The following is an 18,101-nucleotide window of genomic DNA, read 5'->3' as shown; positions in this document are numbered from 1 at the left end:
ATACAACCGTGCAGATTTGCCTGCTGAATGAATAGGGGTCTGAGTCCGTCCAGCTTGGGCTGCACTGGCAGACCCAGGATATATCTTATCAACACAAAAGCACCTTTTGGGTTGGGTAGCCTGGTACGTTTGAGGCCAGGCCAAGCTGTGTGGTTTGGGACAGTTTCCTTAATCTCTCAGAGCCATAATTTTCTCATCTGCAAAGAAAAACTAGTAATAAATTGTATCAAAGTTTTTGAAAGATTAAATTGATATGATACATATGAAAGTAATTTATTAAATTCTAACATACAAGTTTCAGTAGTTTTTATCTTCTGTAATTATGTTTTTCTTTAGTATGAGACTTTTTTTCTCTCCTCCCCTCCTTTACTCTCCCTTTTCCTTTCTTCCTTCAATATTCAGTCCTTGCAGTTTTGCGTATTAGTAATTTGGATTTTTAGGATGTGTAAATATCTTCCTTACAAACTGGAGGATTCTCTGTTGTTAGTTGCATGATTCAATATGAATTAAATTTATTACTTTAGTAATACAAGAAAGAGACTGGCAATTTATAGTGAAGCTGTTGGCAAATACACTGAATTTCATAGTCACAGACATCACAGACTATGACTACTAATGAACCGTAACTGCACCTTACAGTTTTACAGCTTTATTTTTTACTTTCTTTTGGGGGAAAGATGCTTCACGGAAAACATGTCATGGTCCGTGTCGGTGGAGGCTGGGATACTCTTCAAGGATTTTTGCTTAAATATGACCCCTGTCGAATATTACAGTTTGCTACACTAGAACAGAAAATTCTAGCATTTCAAAAAGGAGTTTCTAATGAAAGTGTGCCTGATTCGTCCGCCAGAGCAGCTCAGCCTCCTGAAATGAATCCTTTGTCAGCAGTTAGCATGTTTCAGAAACAAAATTCAAAACCTGGCACACCAGTTGGTATTCCAAGGAGCAAAGAGAAGCAGGTACGTCTGCCAGGTGTGTTGCCACCAGCATCTTCCCTGAAAGGAGGCAGTCTGGCCTGTGGGTCAGTCCGTTCTAAATTTCCAAATTCTCCAGCAGCGTCCTCTCATCTCAACCTCACATCTTCAAAGGGCGTAGCAAAGAAACCGCGGTCTCCTTCAAACGATGCATCATCTTCATCTGCTTCTTTAAATCCAGCAGGTAAAAGCACTTTTTCACCAGCTTTATTAAGAACTGCACCTTGTGTATCTGAGTCGTTGAGAAAATGTATCCCATCACCCAGTACTCCAAAGGCCAAGCTTATTCCAGCCCAGAAGTCAAGAGATGTGCCTGAGTCTACACTTTTGCCAAATAAGTGTTCTGGAAAAATTGAACCAAAGCATTTGAAACACCATCATGCGTCTTCCAGGGATTATGCAGTCTCTCACTCAGCTACACATTTAAATTCATCATCAAAGTGTCCAAAGCCACCTAAGGCAAATCTGCACCTAAGGCCTAACCCTTCTCCTTCTTTCCAGTCTCCTGCAAAAGTGACAACATCCAGTTCCAAACCCATAACCACGGGTCTGAGAACACAGTCTCAGCCACGTGTTGGAGCTCTGCAAGCGGGGGCAATGCCAGCACAGAAACTTAAGTCAGCCTTGAATTTAAACCAGCCACTTTCTGTAACCTCAGTTGCTCCTGCAAAAGCTGCAGAGAAGTCGAAAGATAAGAATATGGTTTCAGTTGCCAAAAAGCAGCCTCAGAATAAAAGCACGTCCCAGAAGACAGGACCCAGCTCCTCTAGGTCCCCGGGCCGTACCCCGCTGTCCATTGTGAGTCTTCCCCAGTCTTCTGCCAAAGCACAACCTGAACCAAAGTCAGCACAGACTGCCACCAAGAGCCAGTGCTTAGCCAAAGGGCCTTCCAAAAGTGGCAAAGCCCTGGCTGCAACCAGGAAACCACCCTCATCTGGCAAGGAGGCAGTTAGTGGAGATAAAAAACCTTCTGCAAAGAAGACGGAAGACGATGATCATTATTTTGTTATGACTGGAAGTAAGAAACCTAGAAAATAAACAGAATATGTCATTCTAAGAGAACAGAGGAAAGAAAGAGAGTGAATGTGTTAGCTGCACACCTTAAAAGTTTCTTCTATTTGTGTTTATCCAAATAGGTTCAGACATTAAGTACAATAAGATGGGGGTAGAGGTTGGGGCGAGGAGGGGACTCATCAGAATTCACATACCTGAATTCACCAGAAGGTACCCTTTTAACGTGAACAGTGGTAAAATCACCAGGAGATTCTTATTAGTTATAGACATTTATATGATTTTCAGTCCATGACATCTTTGTTAATGTCTGCCCATTAATGGAAATGTAAAGTTAAATAACACTACTAGGTTTATAACTATAGTTGCTGTATTTTGAATATGTGTTAAATATGGAGGTTATTACCTGCTAATAGAAACAGAGGTGCTCTTAATATAAGTTATTGCATTTTAGTTTAAAAGCAACGGTTTGGCACTTGTCTTACAAAAGACATCTTATTTCGTTTCCTGATCAGGATTGCCTGATGGAACAATATTAAGTACCAATGGCTGCTGCTGATTAGCTTACTGTTACTCTGGGTTTGGTAGAATTGTTATTATTTAAAAATTTTTTAAGCTTTCCAAATCAGAAGGAACTGATTTTTTTAACTGACTTCTATTAACCTTGGTAATATTTTGTTACCAATATTTTTGGTAAAAAAATAAAATTAAGGTATTGAAATATAAATTGTAACTTGGAAAAAATTTTTTCACATATTATTTATAAGAACTTATACCTTACATTTTAGATGGACATTGTGCAATGTGAAAGGGGAAATGATTTAGTAGCTTTTAGCATATTAGAAATATTTTTTAATAATTAATTTTCTGTGAGTGCAGATATCAATTTTTACATTAAAATAATGTTGTTTAACATCAGAATTATGTTTTAACAATCTTAAAATTAAGGTGATAGTAAAGAATATTCAAGTGGTGCTACATAAAAATTCTGTCATGTGATTACTATTTTTCTTCAGCACAATAATACAAGTTTTAATTAGAGTTTTCCAGTTATGTTAATTTTCTTCAATAAAGTCACGCTGCCTTCAGTTTTCCAGTGGCAAATGGACAGTATGTATGCAGCATTTTCTGTTCTGTAGGCAGATTCTCCAAGGAACTTACCCAGATCATGTAGTGACTATATAGACTCTATCGATCTAGGATGATATTTGTAAATAATATGTTTTTTAATAGATTGTGGCTATTTAAAAAATTGTTAATGTACTTTCAGAAGTTTTAGGGGTGTGTTTAATAACTTTACAGTATTATCAGCTATCACAGGTTATTATATTCAGTATTGAGGTTTGTGTTTCCCTATTTTAAACTAAAATGTGTTTTCTAAAGAAAAATAATGGTTCACACAAATGTGCAATCATAGAATAAGCATCTTAAGCTGACTACTGATGTTTGTAGATTATAAAGCAAGAAACTTTTGTATAAAACTAAGCTATCTTTTGTCTGAGAAATACAGTTAAAATCAAAGCTGTATGCAGGCTAGTTTTTGAAATAATTGATGCTTCTCTCCTTAAAAGAGACAGTCACCAAATATTCAGTTGAGTTCCACTGTTGATCTGGGCATTGAGGGAGATAATATTTACATCTTTGGAAAGTGAAGTCAGTGTTCAAGAAGTACTAGAAGCTTTACATTTTTAGTGATGAGAAATATTTAATGCATCTTTCAAAGAGGAAGAATTTTACCTTTAAGAGGAGTTTATTCCTTTGTAAGACCAAACAATTCTCTATCAGTAACTTCAGGAATAAAAGTGTCATCTGGCAGTTCCAAGAACTGGTTTTATTTTTTTGAAAAATTGTAAGTTAATTCATAAATAGCCCTATCTTCATCGGGCTACTGATGGTAGGAATTTCCAACTCCTATAATTCTGTTATAATTTCACACTTTGATACAGGGAGAATATTCTTGAAATACACATTTTATCCAGTATTCATGATCAGGGAATTTCTCCAATTATATTCACATTGGATGAATTTTTATTTATATATAGCTTACTCTTCCAAAATACTTTTTTTTTTATAAGTAAGCAGTGGCTGAAAGATCCTTTCTTCAAATACATTTTGAAATGCCCTTAAAGACCTAGTGTTTCTAATTGTTTTCACAATTTTAAAAGTACATTGTTGAAGTTAGAAAGAAAGTATCATTTCTTCTTAATAGTAGTGCAAGATTTTCAAAGTTTCTTTTTGTTTAATATTTAGTAAAATGAATATTAAGCTTAAATTACTGAAGTACCTGGAAGAAGAAATAATGTGTACTTTCAAAAAAGAATGAAATATTTTTATTTTTCGTTTCTATAATTTGTTAACGTGACTAACATATCAAATTAGTCTTCAGAGGAAAATGAAATGCTGATTATTTTTGCATTGTTTGAGCTTACAGTAGGTGTTTAAGGCTTATATCTTTAAAATGCTTTGATAAATTAGATGATCTCTAACTTTCCTCTCCACACTGAGTTAACAGTTCTTAATTGGTAAGGGAAGTTTTTTGAGAAAAAAAATTACTGTTCCTTCTGCAATATATATCTGATACAAAAATCTGTTACTTCTTTAAAAGGCTTTACTAACAAGTTGTCATGATACAGTCATATCCAGGTTTACGTACTGACTCCATCTGAATCCAAATTTGTGTATATTTTCTTGTGCTAGCAGTGTTTGTATCAGATTTTAACTTATATTTTCTCAGGTATTAAAGTTTAAACATATATACCAAGTCCTCAATTTACATTTTTGTGTGTTCTGAATACATTCTGATCACTTGGTTCATGTCAGAAATTGCATATATGAAGCATTAATAATTTGAGGATAGTTTTAATTTTATTGCTATTTAAAATGCCCTTCTGATACCTGTGGAATTTATTTCACTGCTCCTAGGAGATTATCAAGGTTTTGCCATTAAGTAACGGTATTTGTTCCGCAAGTTGTTGTATCTGCTAGAAGTTTGTCTCAGTAAGGCTAGACTCATATTTAATAATCTCTGATGACAGAAATAATTTATTAGTTATGAAAGCAGAATTCTATAGATCACACAAGTATTGTATTCACAGAAGGCTGACAGTAGGAATTTCCAATTCCTGCAATTCTGTTTTAATTTCACACTTTGATACAGTGAGAATATTCTTGAAATATTCATTTTATCCTATATTCATGATCAGAGCAATTGTAAAAAGCAGTTAATTAAATATGTATTTTCTGTGATGTTTCCAAATGAAAACAAAAACACCACTTAGACAAAATCAAAATTCTTATTATATTTTCCTAATCATTTGTGAATGTAAAAATTTTAAACAAGTTCATGTTATGAAATTTTGGGGAATATTAGGAAAATATTAATGAAACACTTGCCAGTAAATCTGAAAATATAAAGACATATTTTATTAAATTAGCTATTTTCCTATAAATATACTGTTTTCTTGTAGAAAAACACAATATGACTCGATCTTGAAAAAATAATACATGCAAAGATTTAGCTATAAGGATGTTAATCATAACACATCATTAATATTGTTATGACCATAAAATAGAACACCATACAGACATTAAAAAATGATTTAGGTGTTGATTCTTTTTTTTTTTTCTTTCCTTTTTTTTTTTTTTAAACTTTTGGTTTATTTATCTTCATGTAGCTTATGTAACAAAGTTTATTTCAGTAGTCACTTAAAACTAAATTCCTGAATTCTCACATTGTGTAGAAACATCACAGGAATCCTTTCTGGGTTGAGCAAGACTTTTGTATCAGTTCATGAGGTATAGTGATATATTCTTGTAGTTGGCTGTGGCTATAGCCAGTTTGCATATCTGAATATGATGACACTACTTTTGATTAGTCACAGCCACTGGTGAGGATAATTGACTAATTTAAAAAATGCTCGGCAAACACTTGGGATTTATCTTAAAAGATGTATGTATGGTGATGAAGTGATTTGTTTTGAGAGATGGCAATGATAAAACAATATATAATATTTCTGAATTGTCTGTGTTCTGCCAGGCACAATACTTATTGCATGGTGTGTGAAAGGAGTTTTTCTTGAGGAAATGTTGTGGTAGTGTTTGAAGAAGCCTACAGATATGACCTGCTTATTTCTGGAGGGGAATGGACAGGAGAGGGGAAGAGGGCAGTAATAAGAGAGGCCTTGAAGTTATGGATTTCTTCCATTACATTAAATAACAGAGAATGCTGCACTTTTACAGAAGAAAAATGTTAGGAACTTCCCAACTTACTATCCAGGTTTTTGTTTTAAAATATTTATTTTCGGGGTTTGAGAAGATACTCAGAGCATCATGTATAGACTTAGGTTAGCAAGGGTCCTGCTACTGCCTTATTCAATCCTCACATTGAACAGATGAGGAAACTCAGCCCAGGGAGTTTGTTGATAGAGCATGTTAGCTACTGAAGTCACACCAACCTGTGAGCAGCAGACTGAAGTCAAGGCAGTGGTCCCCGGGAGCTATGTGAGTTACCCTGATTGCTGGCCCCTTCAGTGGGTCCTAAATGCATTGGGTCTAGCCCAGCAGATTCCTTGTATTACCTGTATTGATGATTATTCCAAAACAATCTACTCAACCACAAGGCACTGAAACACCAACTCACTCATTTGCTCATTTAGCAAACAATTTTTCTGAGTGTCTGTGGCAGACACTAAGATAGATGCTAGGGATACAGTAGTAAGACTGGTCACTGCTCTCCAGGAGAGGACAGTCTTCATACAAGTGGTTAAAAAAAAAAAAAAGTATGATGTTCTTTTTGACTGTAGCCCACTCAGTTCTTTCTGGGATAAGATACCTTGGTGAAAACCGCCTGTCTTTTCTCATATTGCTTCGGATCAGGAGCCCATAGGAAAAAGTGAAAAACTTGTATTTATTTGTATCTGAGCCTTAAGAACAAGAGTCATTCACCACCAACTGTTTCTCAGAAAATAGAGCAGAAAGAATCAAGTCCTAAACAAGGTATGGGAAACAGAAAGAAATCTGAGCTTTCTCTGGATAAGCCATCAAGAAGCACCCATCTCTAATACAAGGATGCTCTTCTAACTCTAGAATGTTTCCTGTGACAGTGGGGATTGATTCCCACCCTGACCCCTCCACAAACTCCACCTTGGTCTTAACAAGTGTGCCACAGACCGAGGTGGGATCTCAAACCAGCTGCCTGTGGGAAGGCTGGTCTCCCTCCAGCCACCTCAGTTATGTTGGAGGAACACAGCTTCGAGCAGATGCTCCCTGTGATTTGACATCTCAGTGCCTCCTCCTACTGCCTCAGCAGGTGACAGGAAAATTGTCCTGTAAAATGCATTGCTATGACTCACAGAACAGCACCTTCTGGGCCTTTGAAGCATCTTCCTGGCTGGCCTGTAGCCCCAAGGGACCCATAGGCGTCCTGGGAAGACCTGGTGTGTTAGGGCAGCTCTTTTGGTTGCAAGAAACAGATTCACTTCAGTTTTCTTTAGTACTGTGTTGTTTTATGGATACATAGAACCTAAAGGACAATAGGAATCCGGCAGCAACCCAGAAATATCTGTTCAGTGAGCCTCACAGAAATTGGAACTGGAGTCGTTGAGAAACATAGGGAGCTCTAGAGACAGGTAATCTCATCTCCCTTCTGCAGCCCGAGTTCCCCCCTTCACTCTGGTGCTCTGCCAGGAACATACTCTAGCCAGCCTCCAAGCTTCTGATCCTCTTTGTGGGTTTTCTTGCATCTTTGAAAAAACCCAGCCAACCAACCAAACAAACAAAAACTACCTGATAACCATTTACCCCTTCAAAGTCTCAAGAGAGAATCTGATTGGTTTAGTTAATTACCATTGTTCTATTTTGGGCAGTTTTTTGCTCCAGGCCACTGCACAGGTCACTAGTCAACCAATGAGTTGGCTGCCCTCCATATACCCATCCCCCTTGATGAACCAGCATGGTGAACAGATAGGTCACGTGGTCTAGAGCATAGCTACCTTGATGTAAGGAATAGCTTGGTTCACTTGTCTTAGCAGAAGCTGCAGCCAGTTTTCCTTAAAAGGCTAGGCATGACTGATGTGTCCAGTTCTCTTGGTAAAGAAGCCCAGAGTTGGATTGAATTTGGCCTGAGCTACATAGGGAGGTCTCTTTGCATCAAGGAGCCTTCAATTTCCAGCACTGACCTTTTCTTTCAAGGTCATTGAGGCCAATAGGACCTCCAAAATCCAAATCTGCACTTTTGATGGCTGGAAATGCTCAAGTACGTGGATGTTACTGAGGACAGGTATAAATAATGTTCAAATCAGCAGTGTTTGTTGTATCCCTGGATCTTGGAGACTCACCAGCTTTCCCTGAATTGGCCCACTCTGGGATATTTCAAAGCCTTTTTCTGAGTGGGAGAGAGAATGTTCTAGACCCTTGCTTCCCAACTTCTAAAGAAGCCTCTCCAACCCTTACACTACAGTGTCAAAACAATCAATTTATCAATTTGTTAAAACTATCAGTGAAACCAGTGCTTGGGAATCATGTTAAAAAACAACAGATCTTTTGACTTTTTCTCTTGGTGGTTTTGGTATTTTATAGACACCGTCTGAGATGCCCAGAATGTATTTTATCAGCCAGAATCATTTCTAACCCTGAAGTTCTGTCCCAGTATGATTTTCAATGACTCCTTGAAAGTATTCAAGGGCTTTTACCTGTGCTGAGTCTTTGATTGTTTTTCCCCTAAGGAATTCCTATTAGCTGAAATGGCACAGCTGCATAAGATAAATTAAGATTGATTTTTATTCAATAACACTAGTTTTGAAGCTGGTAGAGATGTTAAATATATTCATCAATGCCTGTTTACCTCCTTGGAAACCAGAACTTTGCTGTTCCTTACAATTCTTCCTTGCTGTTTAAGTGACTGCAGGAAAAAGAAAAAAGAAACTATTAGTAGATTTCACCACCATATTTACAGCTTATCCTAAAACCTGAAGGGGTTCTGCAATCATACTTAAATAGAACTCACTTTGTGCCAGATGCTGTTCTAAATGCTTTATGTGTAGTAACTTATTTAATTTTTACAACTCTGTGAGGTAGACTCTATTACTATCCCCATTTTATAGATGAGGAAACTGAGGCACTGAGGAGATGTTTCTTCCATTCCTCTGGAAGTCACACCAACCTGTGAGCAGCAGGCCTGACACTTAATCATCTCAGCAAATACTTGATCATCAGCTCTTTAGCTTTCTCCAGAAGTGATTCACTGGGCAGAGAAGTGTGCTGGTCACAAATTGCCTGTCACAAGTGTCTCCTAGTTAGGTGTGTTGGCAATGTATCCAGTGTGTCTGATCAGTGGTATGCTGGTGTGCACAGCAGTAACACAGCCCTTGGCCTCCTCCAGAGCCAAGGCTAACCAGCTATACCTTCTTCTTACATCCAATTTCTCTATTTTCTCCAGCCTTTCCCCCTTAATCCTACAAACATGCTCAAGTCTCTAATCACACTTTCTTCTTTTTCTCCCACATCCCCAAGTGGCCACCACATGTTGGTCAGGATAGGCTAGGCTTTGCTACAAAAAAGAAAACACTCTTCATGGCTTATACCAACAAAGGTTACTTTTCAGTCATGCTAGATGTCCATCAGGGACATCTAGGGCTCTGCTCATCTTAGTTGCTTGGGGACCCAGGTTGATGGAAGCTCCATCTTGACGAACACTTCAGGGATTACTGTGGCAGGGAGGAGGGTCATGGGAATGGCCAGCCCCTCCTTTTTGAAATTCCTCCCTTGGTCCTCGTGACGCGATTCTGATTTTTCTCATGATTCTCTGATCCCTCACTCCTGTGTTCTGACTTGTGTTCCCTCTCTGCCCTTTTCATGTAGCTACTCCCTGAGGACCATTTATTCCTTGGCCCTCTTCTAACAAAAAAAATATTTCCCTTCTCTTCCTTCCTTCCTTCCTTCTTTCCTTCCTTCCTTTCTCTTTCTTCCTTCCTTCCTCCCTCCCTCCTTCCTTCCCTTCCCTTCCCTTCTCTCTTTCTCTTTCTCTTTCTCTCTCTCTTTCTTCCTTTCTTTCTTTCTTTCTTTCTCTCTCTCTCCTCCCTCCCTTCCTTCCTTCCTTCCTTCCTTTCTTTCTTCTTTCTTTCTTTCTTTCTCTTTCTCTCTCTTTCTCCTCCCTTCCTTCCTTCCTTTCTTTCTTCTTTCTTTCTTTCTTCCTTCCTTCCTTTCTTCTTTCTTTCTTTCTTTCTTTCTTTCTCTTTCTCTCTCTTTCTCCTCCCTTCCTTCCTTCCTTCCTTTTTTTCTTCTTTCTTTCTTTCTCTTTCTCTCTCACTTTCTCCTCCCTTCCTTCCTTCCTTTTTTTCTTCTTTCTTTCTTTCTTTTTCCTCCTTTCTTCCTTTCTTCTTCCCTTCCTCCCTCCTCCCTCCCACCCTTCCTTCCAGTTCTATGTGAATGATTTCCAGATCTTTATTTTCAGCCCAGTTTCCCTGAGTCCCACTTCCACTGTCAGTAGCCATCTGCCTTCTCCCATTACTACCTCAAAATCTCTTACCTAAAAAGAAAATTTCCATCTCCACCAAATCTACTCTTCCCCCCAACTCCCCTATTTCTGTTGACATCCCTTCCTCTCCTCACATTGAAACTTTCAAATAATTTTAGAATGTGTCTCAAATTCATCCCCCTCCCTGTGGTACTTCCCAAGTTCACGGGCTTCTCACCTCTCTCCTGGAAGACAATAGCCTCCCAGTAGCTCTTTGACCACACTTTCAGCCTCTCTGCATGGCTCAAGGCTGCACATTGCACAGCTCTAGGCGCATCATTCATGGTGTATTCTAGGTCAATGGCTCCCTCTGGAGTTGTGCAGTTGCCCTGCAGGCCCACACTGAGCCCACAGTAATCTGCCTACAGCTCAACTTGAATCCTGACACACCACCGCTCAAAAACCTTCCTGGGCTTCCATTCCAACCTGAATAAAGGCCAAATGCCTTGGCTCTATTCCCACCACAGGTCCCAATGGGAGTCACCCTCTCTCTTCTGTCTCCTACAGCAAATGGCATTTTCTACCCTGCTTTATAGTGATTTAAGAATAGTTTTCTTCACTTACTCTATGAGTGAGAAGGTAAATTAATTGAGGGATTAAATTAATAAAGATTATTTGTTGCTAATGGTAGAAAAACTCAAGCCAAAATGGCTTAAGTTTTACAAGAGAATATCTTGGCTCGCATAAATGAGAATTGCAGCGGGTGTGTCTTACTGCTTCAGGAATAGCCGGGTGCGGGGCTCAGCAGAGGTCCTCGGGACTCCTTCCCTCTCTTTCCACCTCAGGAAGCTGAAACCACAGCAGCCCAGTCTGGCGGGAGCTACAGCCAAGGAGGAGAGGGAGCTGCTGCCAGAGATGCTGTCCGCTGCACTGAGAAGAGGAGGAACACTCTGGCTTCCCCCTTCTCCCGCCCTCTAGTGGCCCACTGCTGCCTTCCATTGGCTGACGCTGGAGTCTAGGAAACACAGCCTGAAGGGGAAAGGGAAGAGGTGGGTCTGAGAGCAAACAGGTGAGTCACCAGCACAAGTACCTCACTCAGAGTCACACAGCAGTAAGTGGTGGAGCCTGTCTTGAGCCATAGCTGAAGCTCTGAATCCTGCCACTCCTGCTGCAGCCAGCACAAAAGAGTATTCCAGCTGGAGGCATCTGTGTGAGCAAAGGTAGCAAATTCTGGAACATGTATGGAAATAGCAGAGGGTTCCTTTGGGCTACAGTGTAAGGTGCTTGCAGAGGAACAGCAGGGAATAGGATCCATACTATGTAAAATCTAAAGGCCTGGCTCAAGAATTTGGCCTTGGTTCAGGAAGCAAAAGGAAAGTTATCAAAGGAAAAGAAAGAGTTAAGGTAATTTATTTATAGCTATAATGATGTCAGAGAGAGGAAGGAAATGCTTGGACTCTCTTCAAACAAAATCAAGATGCAAAGTGAAATAATTCTCAAGAATAAAAATTACAAACATAATAAAGAGTTGCTTTTTTCCTAAATTTTGTATAGTTGCCATCTTTGATACTGGTAATAGAAATGAGGAAATCAAAAGCAACAAAAACAAAAATAAACAAGTGGGACTACATCAAAGTAAAAACTGCACAGCAAAGGAAACCATTAACGAAATGAAAAGGCAACCTATTGAATGGGAGAAAATATTTGCAAATCATGTATTTGATAAGGGGTTAACAGCCAAAATATATGAAGCGCTCATACAACTCAATAGCAAAAAAACAATCCAATTAAAAAATGGGCAGAAGACCTGAATAGATGTTTCTCGAAAGAAGACATGTAGATGGCCAACAGACACATGAAAAGATGCTCAACATCACTAATCATCAGGGAAATGCAAATCAAGATCAAGATGAGATATCACCTCACACCTGTTAGAATGGCTATTATCAAAAAGACAAGAAATAAGTGTTGGCCATGATGTGGAGAAAAGGGAACCCTTGTACATGGTTGGTAGGAATGTAAATTTGTGTAGCCACTATGGAAAACAGTATGGAGGTTCCTCAAAAAATTAAAAATAGAGTTACCATATGATCCAGCGATTCTATTTCTGGGTATATAACGGAAAAAAACGAAAGTGCTAACTTGAAAAGATATATGCACCCCAACTTTCATAGCAGCATTATTTATAATAGCCCATATATGGAAGCAACCTAAGTGCCCCTCAATGGACGAATGGATAAAGAAGTGCCGTATAAATATATGATTTATATTATGGAATATTACTCAGCCATAAAATAGATGGAAATTTTGCCATTTGCAACAACATGGATGGATCTTGAGGGCATTATGATAAGTGAAATAAGTCAGACAGAAAGACAAGTACCATCTGATCTCTCATATATGGAAGCTAAAAAAAACAAAAAACAAACAAAAACAACAAGAAAACGAGTCTCCACTCTCTTTGCAGTGCCTAACAAAGTACTTAGCACCTAACAGATGCTCAATAAATATTTGTGGAAAATATGAATTTTAAAAAAGTGTGGTAATGGTAGATCAAGTGCAGAGAATTTAGAAATAGATCCACACAAATACACCCAATTAATTTTTGACAAAAGTGCAAAAGAAATCCAATGGAGGAGAGATAGATAGCTTTTTAACAAGTGGATTAATTGTGGTATATTCTTAAAATTGAGTAGTACAACAGCAATAACTACTGCTATACACAACAACATAATGAATCTTACAGATACAGTGATTGTCAAAAGTAGCCATATACGAGAGCTTAATAACAACAAATAGGAATGAACATTCATTCAGTCAAGTGAGGACCTACTATGAGCTGGGCACTGAGTCGAGGCTTTAGAGCATGTCAACACGAATAATTTGTTGGGCTCTTCTAATGTTTCCCTTTCCTTTTGAAGTTGCAGGAGAACACTCCATGTAATGACCTTTCATCTGAAAAGAGATCTGTGGTATCCAGAAAGTACACAAAATGATTGTTCACTTTGTTCTCATTTTGTGGTTTTAAATCTCAAGGTCATATTCTCTGGCTGGCTTTATTTGAAGTTAAATGGCTTGACCTCGCTTGCAAATGAATGGAATGTGCACAAAAAAAGAAATGTCAGCTAAGAAGGAAAATGTCTCTGGGTGAGGGCAGTAAACTGGGAGATTTTACATCTTTTTTTTTTTTTTTAATATTTATTTACTTATTTGGCTGCGCCGGGTCTTAGTTGCGGCACGTGGCATCTTTTTTTTTTTTTTTTTTTTTAAGATTTCTTTAGTGATTGATTGATTGATTGATTGCTATGTTGGGTCTTCGTTTCTGTGCTAGGGCTTTCTCCAGTTGTGGCAAGTGGGGGCCACTCTTCATCGCGGTGCGCGGGCCTCTCACTATTGTGGCCTCTCTTGTGGCGGAGCACAGGCTCCAGACGCGCAGGCTCAGTAGTTGTGGCTCACGGGCCTAGTTGCTCCACGGCATGTGGGATCTTCCCAGACCAGGGCTCGAACCCGTGTTTCCTGCATTAGCAGGCAGATTCTCAACCACTGCGCCACCAGGGAAGCCCCACGTGGCATCTTTGTTGCCGCGTGCGAGATCTTCGTTGTGGCATGCGGAATCTTTAGTTATGGGGTGAGACTGAGTTAGTGATTAAGCCCCTTGATACTGCCATTTGTTTAATCACAAACTGAGGATACTTGTTATTTAATAATAAGTATATCATCATCATCTTCAACAGCACAGATACGCCAACTAAAGGTCTGGCTGTGAGCCATACAACATTAGGCATGTCACAAAGGGGACACTAAATATTATATAAACTGGGTTCCTGTAGGTGGCTAGCTTTACATATTTTAATCAATAGGCAGTGAGTCAAAAAATATGAATCCCTAGGTGGTTGTAAAATTTAGTTCAGCTCCCCTGCCATGACCTTACACTTGCAACCCGTTCACTCATGCATTCATTCAACATTTATTAAGTACTTTCTATCTTCCATGATTTCAACAAAGATTTATTACTGGCACATATGTGCTCGGCTTTGGGTAATGGTGAATAAAATAGATATGAGTCGACCCTAATAGAAGTACTGTTTACGCCCACGGTTTGACGGAGATCGTGCTGTCAAAAAACTCACTCTTTAGCAGGAAGACAAACCGGTAAGCAAACCTGCAGACACAATGTGATGAGTGTATGGAGGTGCTCATTGGGAATGAGTGGTAAGCGCGCCATGTGTCACGGGAAGGCTTCTCTAAGAAGCTAATGCAGTAGCGGAACCTTGAAAGAAAAACAAGAGATTTCAGACATTTGGGGAAACATGTTTTGAGTAGAGGGAGTGGCAGGGTCCTGAGGCACGGAAATGTGAAACATCATGCACGGTTTGGAATGCAGAGCTCTGAGGGCGTGGGAACAGGTGGGCAAAGCTAGGCCATGTGAGGCCTTGTGAACCATGTCTTGGAACTCGGATTTTATTGTGAGGCGTATGGAGGCAGCTGATGGATGTGAAACAGAGAAGTGGCATGATCAGGTTTGCCTTTTAGGAAAACCATCTACCAACATTGTGACTCCAGGAGCTACTAGAGAGACTGGATCAATGCAACTTGGCCACTCCCTGGATGCAGGTGTGTGTGTGGAGGTGACAGGGTATGGGGGGGAGTCTAGGAGACTCCCAGGCTTCTGGCTTTTGGCAGCAGCCTCTGTTTGACCCCCAGACTCCAGACTTTTCACACTAAACACATTCTGCAGGTGACAACCAGACCTATCTTCCTGGAACAGATCTTTTGTCATGTTGCTTCCTTGTTACAAAACATTTAGTCAGGGTTTCTCACTCCACAAATTCGAATTTCTGAGCTTCCTTCCAAGGCCCTTTGTTGGGTCTACTCTCTGGTTCCAACTTTAAATCCTTCTACTCACCTGAACACTCCTCTTTTCATTGCTACAAAGACATTCCTTTCTCTTCCATCTCAGTGCCCCTGTATCTTCCCTCTGGATACCTTAAGCGCACCATCCTCCAAGGCTAGCCTAGCTTCATCTCCCTCATATGGCCTTCTCTGACCACTTCATGCCTCACTGATCCGCTGTGTCTTCATCTACTGCAGTTTGGAGCTAAGTACATAAGACTAGAATATGAGCCTCACAAGGGCAGGGATTTTGTTTATTTCACTGCTACCTTCCCACACTTGGAACAGTGCCTGGAACATGGTAGGTATTTGATAAACATTTGCTGAATGAATGAATGATTATTCGGTCCTCCATAAATATTTAAGAAAGAAAACATTCTCAAGAAATAGAACATTTGATGGATCTGATCATTAAGTCAACAAGCATATACTGAGTGATTGCTCTGTGACAAGCATTGTGATGGTTTCTGTGTATTCAAAAAGTAATTACACCTGGAGTCCACAGTGAGAACAAAGTCGTTATCCTACAGAATCAGAATCTGATGAATATTTACATTTTAGCACACATAAACATCAGTAGGGAACAGTACAAACAGATTTTTGTTAAAAAAAAACACAGAATTTCATATCCCTTAGATTTCAAAGTCTTATTTTCAAAGACTTATTTTCAAAGTCTGATAATACCAAACTTTGGTAAAGATGTAGAGAAATAGCCACCCTCAAACACAGCTAATGGGGAGGAAAATTAGTCCAATCATGTTGGAGGGCAGTTTTCCAGTTATCTAGTAAAAGTGAAGATGGGTGTACAAGACAGTCCAGTAATTCTACTCCTAGACAGGAAAATTCTCAGACATGTGCTTGGAGACAGAAACTATAGTGCTAAATGGTAGCACAGTTTGAAACAAACAGCTAGAAACAACCAAAATGTCTCCAGCAGCAGAATGGATAAATAAATTGTGGTTGTATCCCAGTGGTGGAATCTTCTGGAGCTGTGACATGAATGAACTTGAGCTATAATTATCCACATGACTCAATCTCACATGTTATATTGAATTTTTTAAAAAAGCAAGGTGTAGAATAATGCATAAGAATCCTCTTTACATAAAGTTTAAACATAGAATATAATATAATATATTATTTGTGAATTGATATAAATGTAGTAAGAGTATAAAATATGCCTGTTAAGGTGACCAACCATCTCAGTTTGCCTAGAAATTTGTTTTACCACTGAAAGTTCCATATCCTGGAAACCCTCCATTTTCAGGCACACCAAGACAATTGATTGCCTTACCTGAAGAAGAGAAACATCAGGCTTAGAATGGGGGTTACTTCTTCAGGGAGGGAAGGAAATGGGATTGCGTAAAGCTACACTAAGTATAATTCAGCTGAATTTGTAATGTTCTGTTTCATAAACTGGATTATGGGTATGTGGGTATTTGTTATATTATTCTCCATTTGTACATCTTAAATATTTCATAATTAAGAAACAAACCCCCCTCCCAAACCTCCTATAATGGATGCAGCCCCAGCTTTCAGGACTGAAGCACTCACTCCTCCAGCTGCCTGGAGTGCTGGCAGGTTCATCATCTTACTCTCACCTGAGTTTTGAACTTCCCCGATTCCTAACTGGCTTTGTTTGGATGGATACACTTCATTTCTGGGGGCAGCCTGCAGTCAATGACTGCTTGATACATGGGTGTAAAGGCTCATTCCTCGTTCCTCAATTCGGGACCCTTCTGAAGGGCCACCCAGGCTTCAGAGCTCCCTGCAGGGTCAGCTGAAGTGTCTCTTGTGATAGCATCACAGCCCACCTTCTTCTGCCCAGTCCTGCCTCCTTCCCTTCCCTTCCAGGTGTTGACCTGAGAGCACTCCCCGGTAGACAGGATGCATGCAGATCTCCATCTCAGAGTCTTTTTTCCAGGAGCACTTGACCTGTGACACTGTCCTTCCAAGAAAAAGCAAAAGAGAGAGGGAGAGACACTGAGATCACAATTAAATTGTAAAATGACTCCCCTGCCTCTTTTTTTTCTTTAGCACCTGCCTACCCCGCCTTGCATCCCAGTTAATTTTTAAATCTCAAGCCTATATACTACACAGAATTCTAGGTCTGGATGTAAAAAAGAAACAGAGAAACACTGATTACTTTTTAATGAACAATAACAAAATGATATAATTTTTCTTACCCACAGAGGGGTTTTGTGGGTTAGAGAACATTCCAGCAACCTGGTTTTGTTGTTCCCACCAAATGAGTCATTCAGAGGGATCGGGTGATTCCATCTGAGCAGAGGCGTATGACTCTGAAAAAAAATAAAGAGTCTAAAACAATACATAACGAACCACTGACTTGTGTCATGTGGATAATAAATCCTCTCAGAACAGAGAGGAGGGGAAAGTCAGTGAGATAAAGCAACGGGATCAGGTTCAGAACACGGATACAGAATAAAAATAAATGAGAGAAAGAAGGAGCATCTCAAAGCAGTCATCTTTCCACAAGCCTAACAGATCCAGGAGAAAGGTCAGTCATTTGATCTTGGACCAAAACCTAAAATCTGCCAAGACCACTCTCACCCAGTCCTGATCCCCATAACCTTCCGAACTCCAAGACTGCAGGGCTCCCTCCCCTAGAAAAACACACACACACATACACACACACTCACAGCCAAAATTCCTACCTTGGTTCCTAAGGCCCCTGATAATGTCTCGTGTCTCCCTCGCCAAGTTCCCTAATGGGAACAGGCACGGTTTGGTACTGCTTTCTAAATTCTGCTGGC

At 39.6% G+C, this 18,101-nt stretch overlaps 1 protein-coding gene across 4 annotated transcripts in view; it reads left to right on the top strand.

Moving 5' to 3' along the window:
• The window catches only part of GAS2L3 (growth arrest specific 2 like 3), a 41,833-nt gene extending 29,866 nt beyond the window's left edge, over positions 1 to 11,967 (top strand). For 3 of the 4 annotated variants that reach the window (XM_007165818.2, XM_057557481.1, XM_007165819.2), the window contains one exon: positions 678 to 4,746. In XM_007165818.2, coding sequence (XP_007165880.2) covers positions 678 to 2,012 — 1,335 coding nt within the window. In that variant the 3' untranslated portion in view covers positions 2,013 to 4,746. Of the gene's footprint in view, positions 1 to 677; positions 4,747 to 11,282 lie in introns of those variants that run through there. The other variant, XM_057557482.1, reaches the window with a different exon arrangement.
• The last annotated feature ends 6,134 nt before the right edge of the window (positions 11,968 to 18,101 follow it).

The sequence above is a fragment of the Balaenoptera acutorostrata genome, chromosome 11, assembly GCF_949987535.1.
Source record: "Balaenoptera acutorostrata chromosome 11, mBalAcu1.1, whole genome shotgun sequence".
NCBI classification, from domain to species: Eukaryota; Metazoa; Chordata; class Mammalia; order Artiodactyla; family Balaenopteridae; genus Balaenoptera; species Balaenoptera acutorostrata.
The sequence above is the reverse complement of the archived record's forward strand: the minus strand, read 5'-3'. Positions and strand labels throughout refer to the sequence as shown.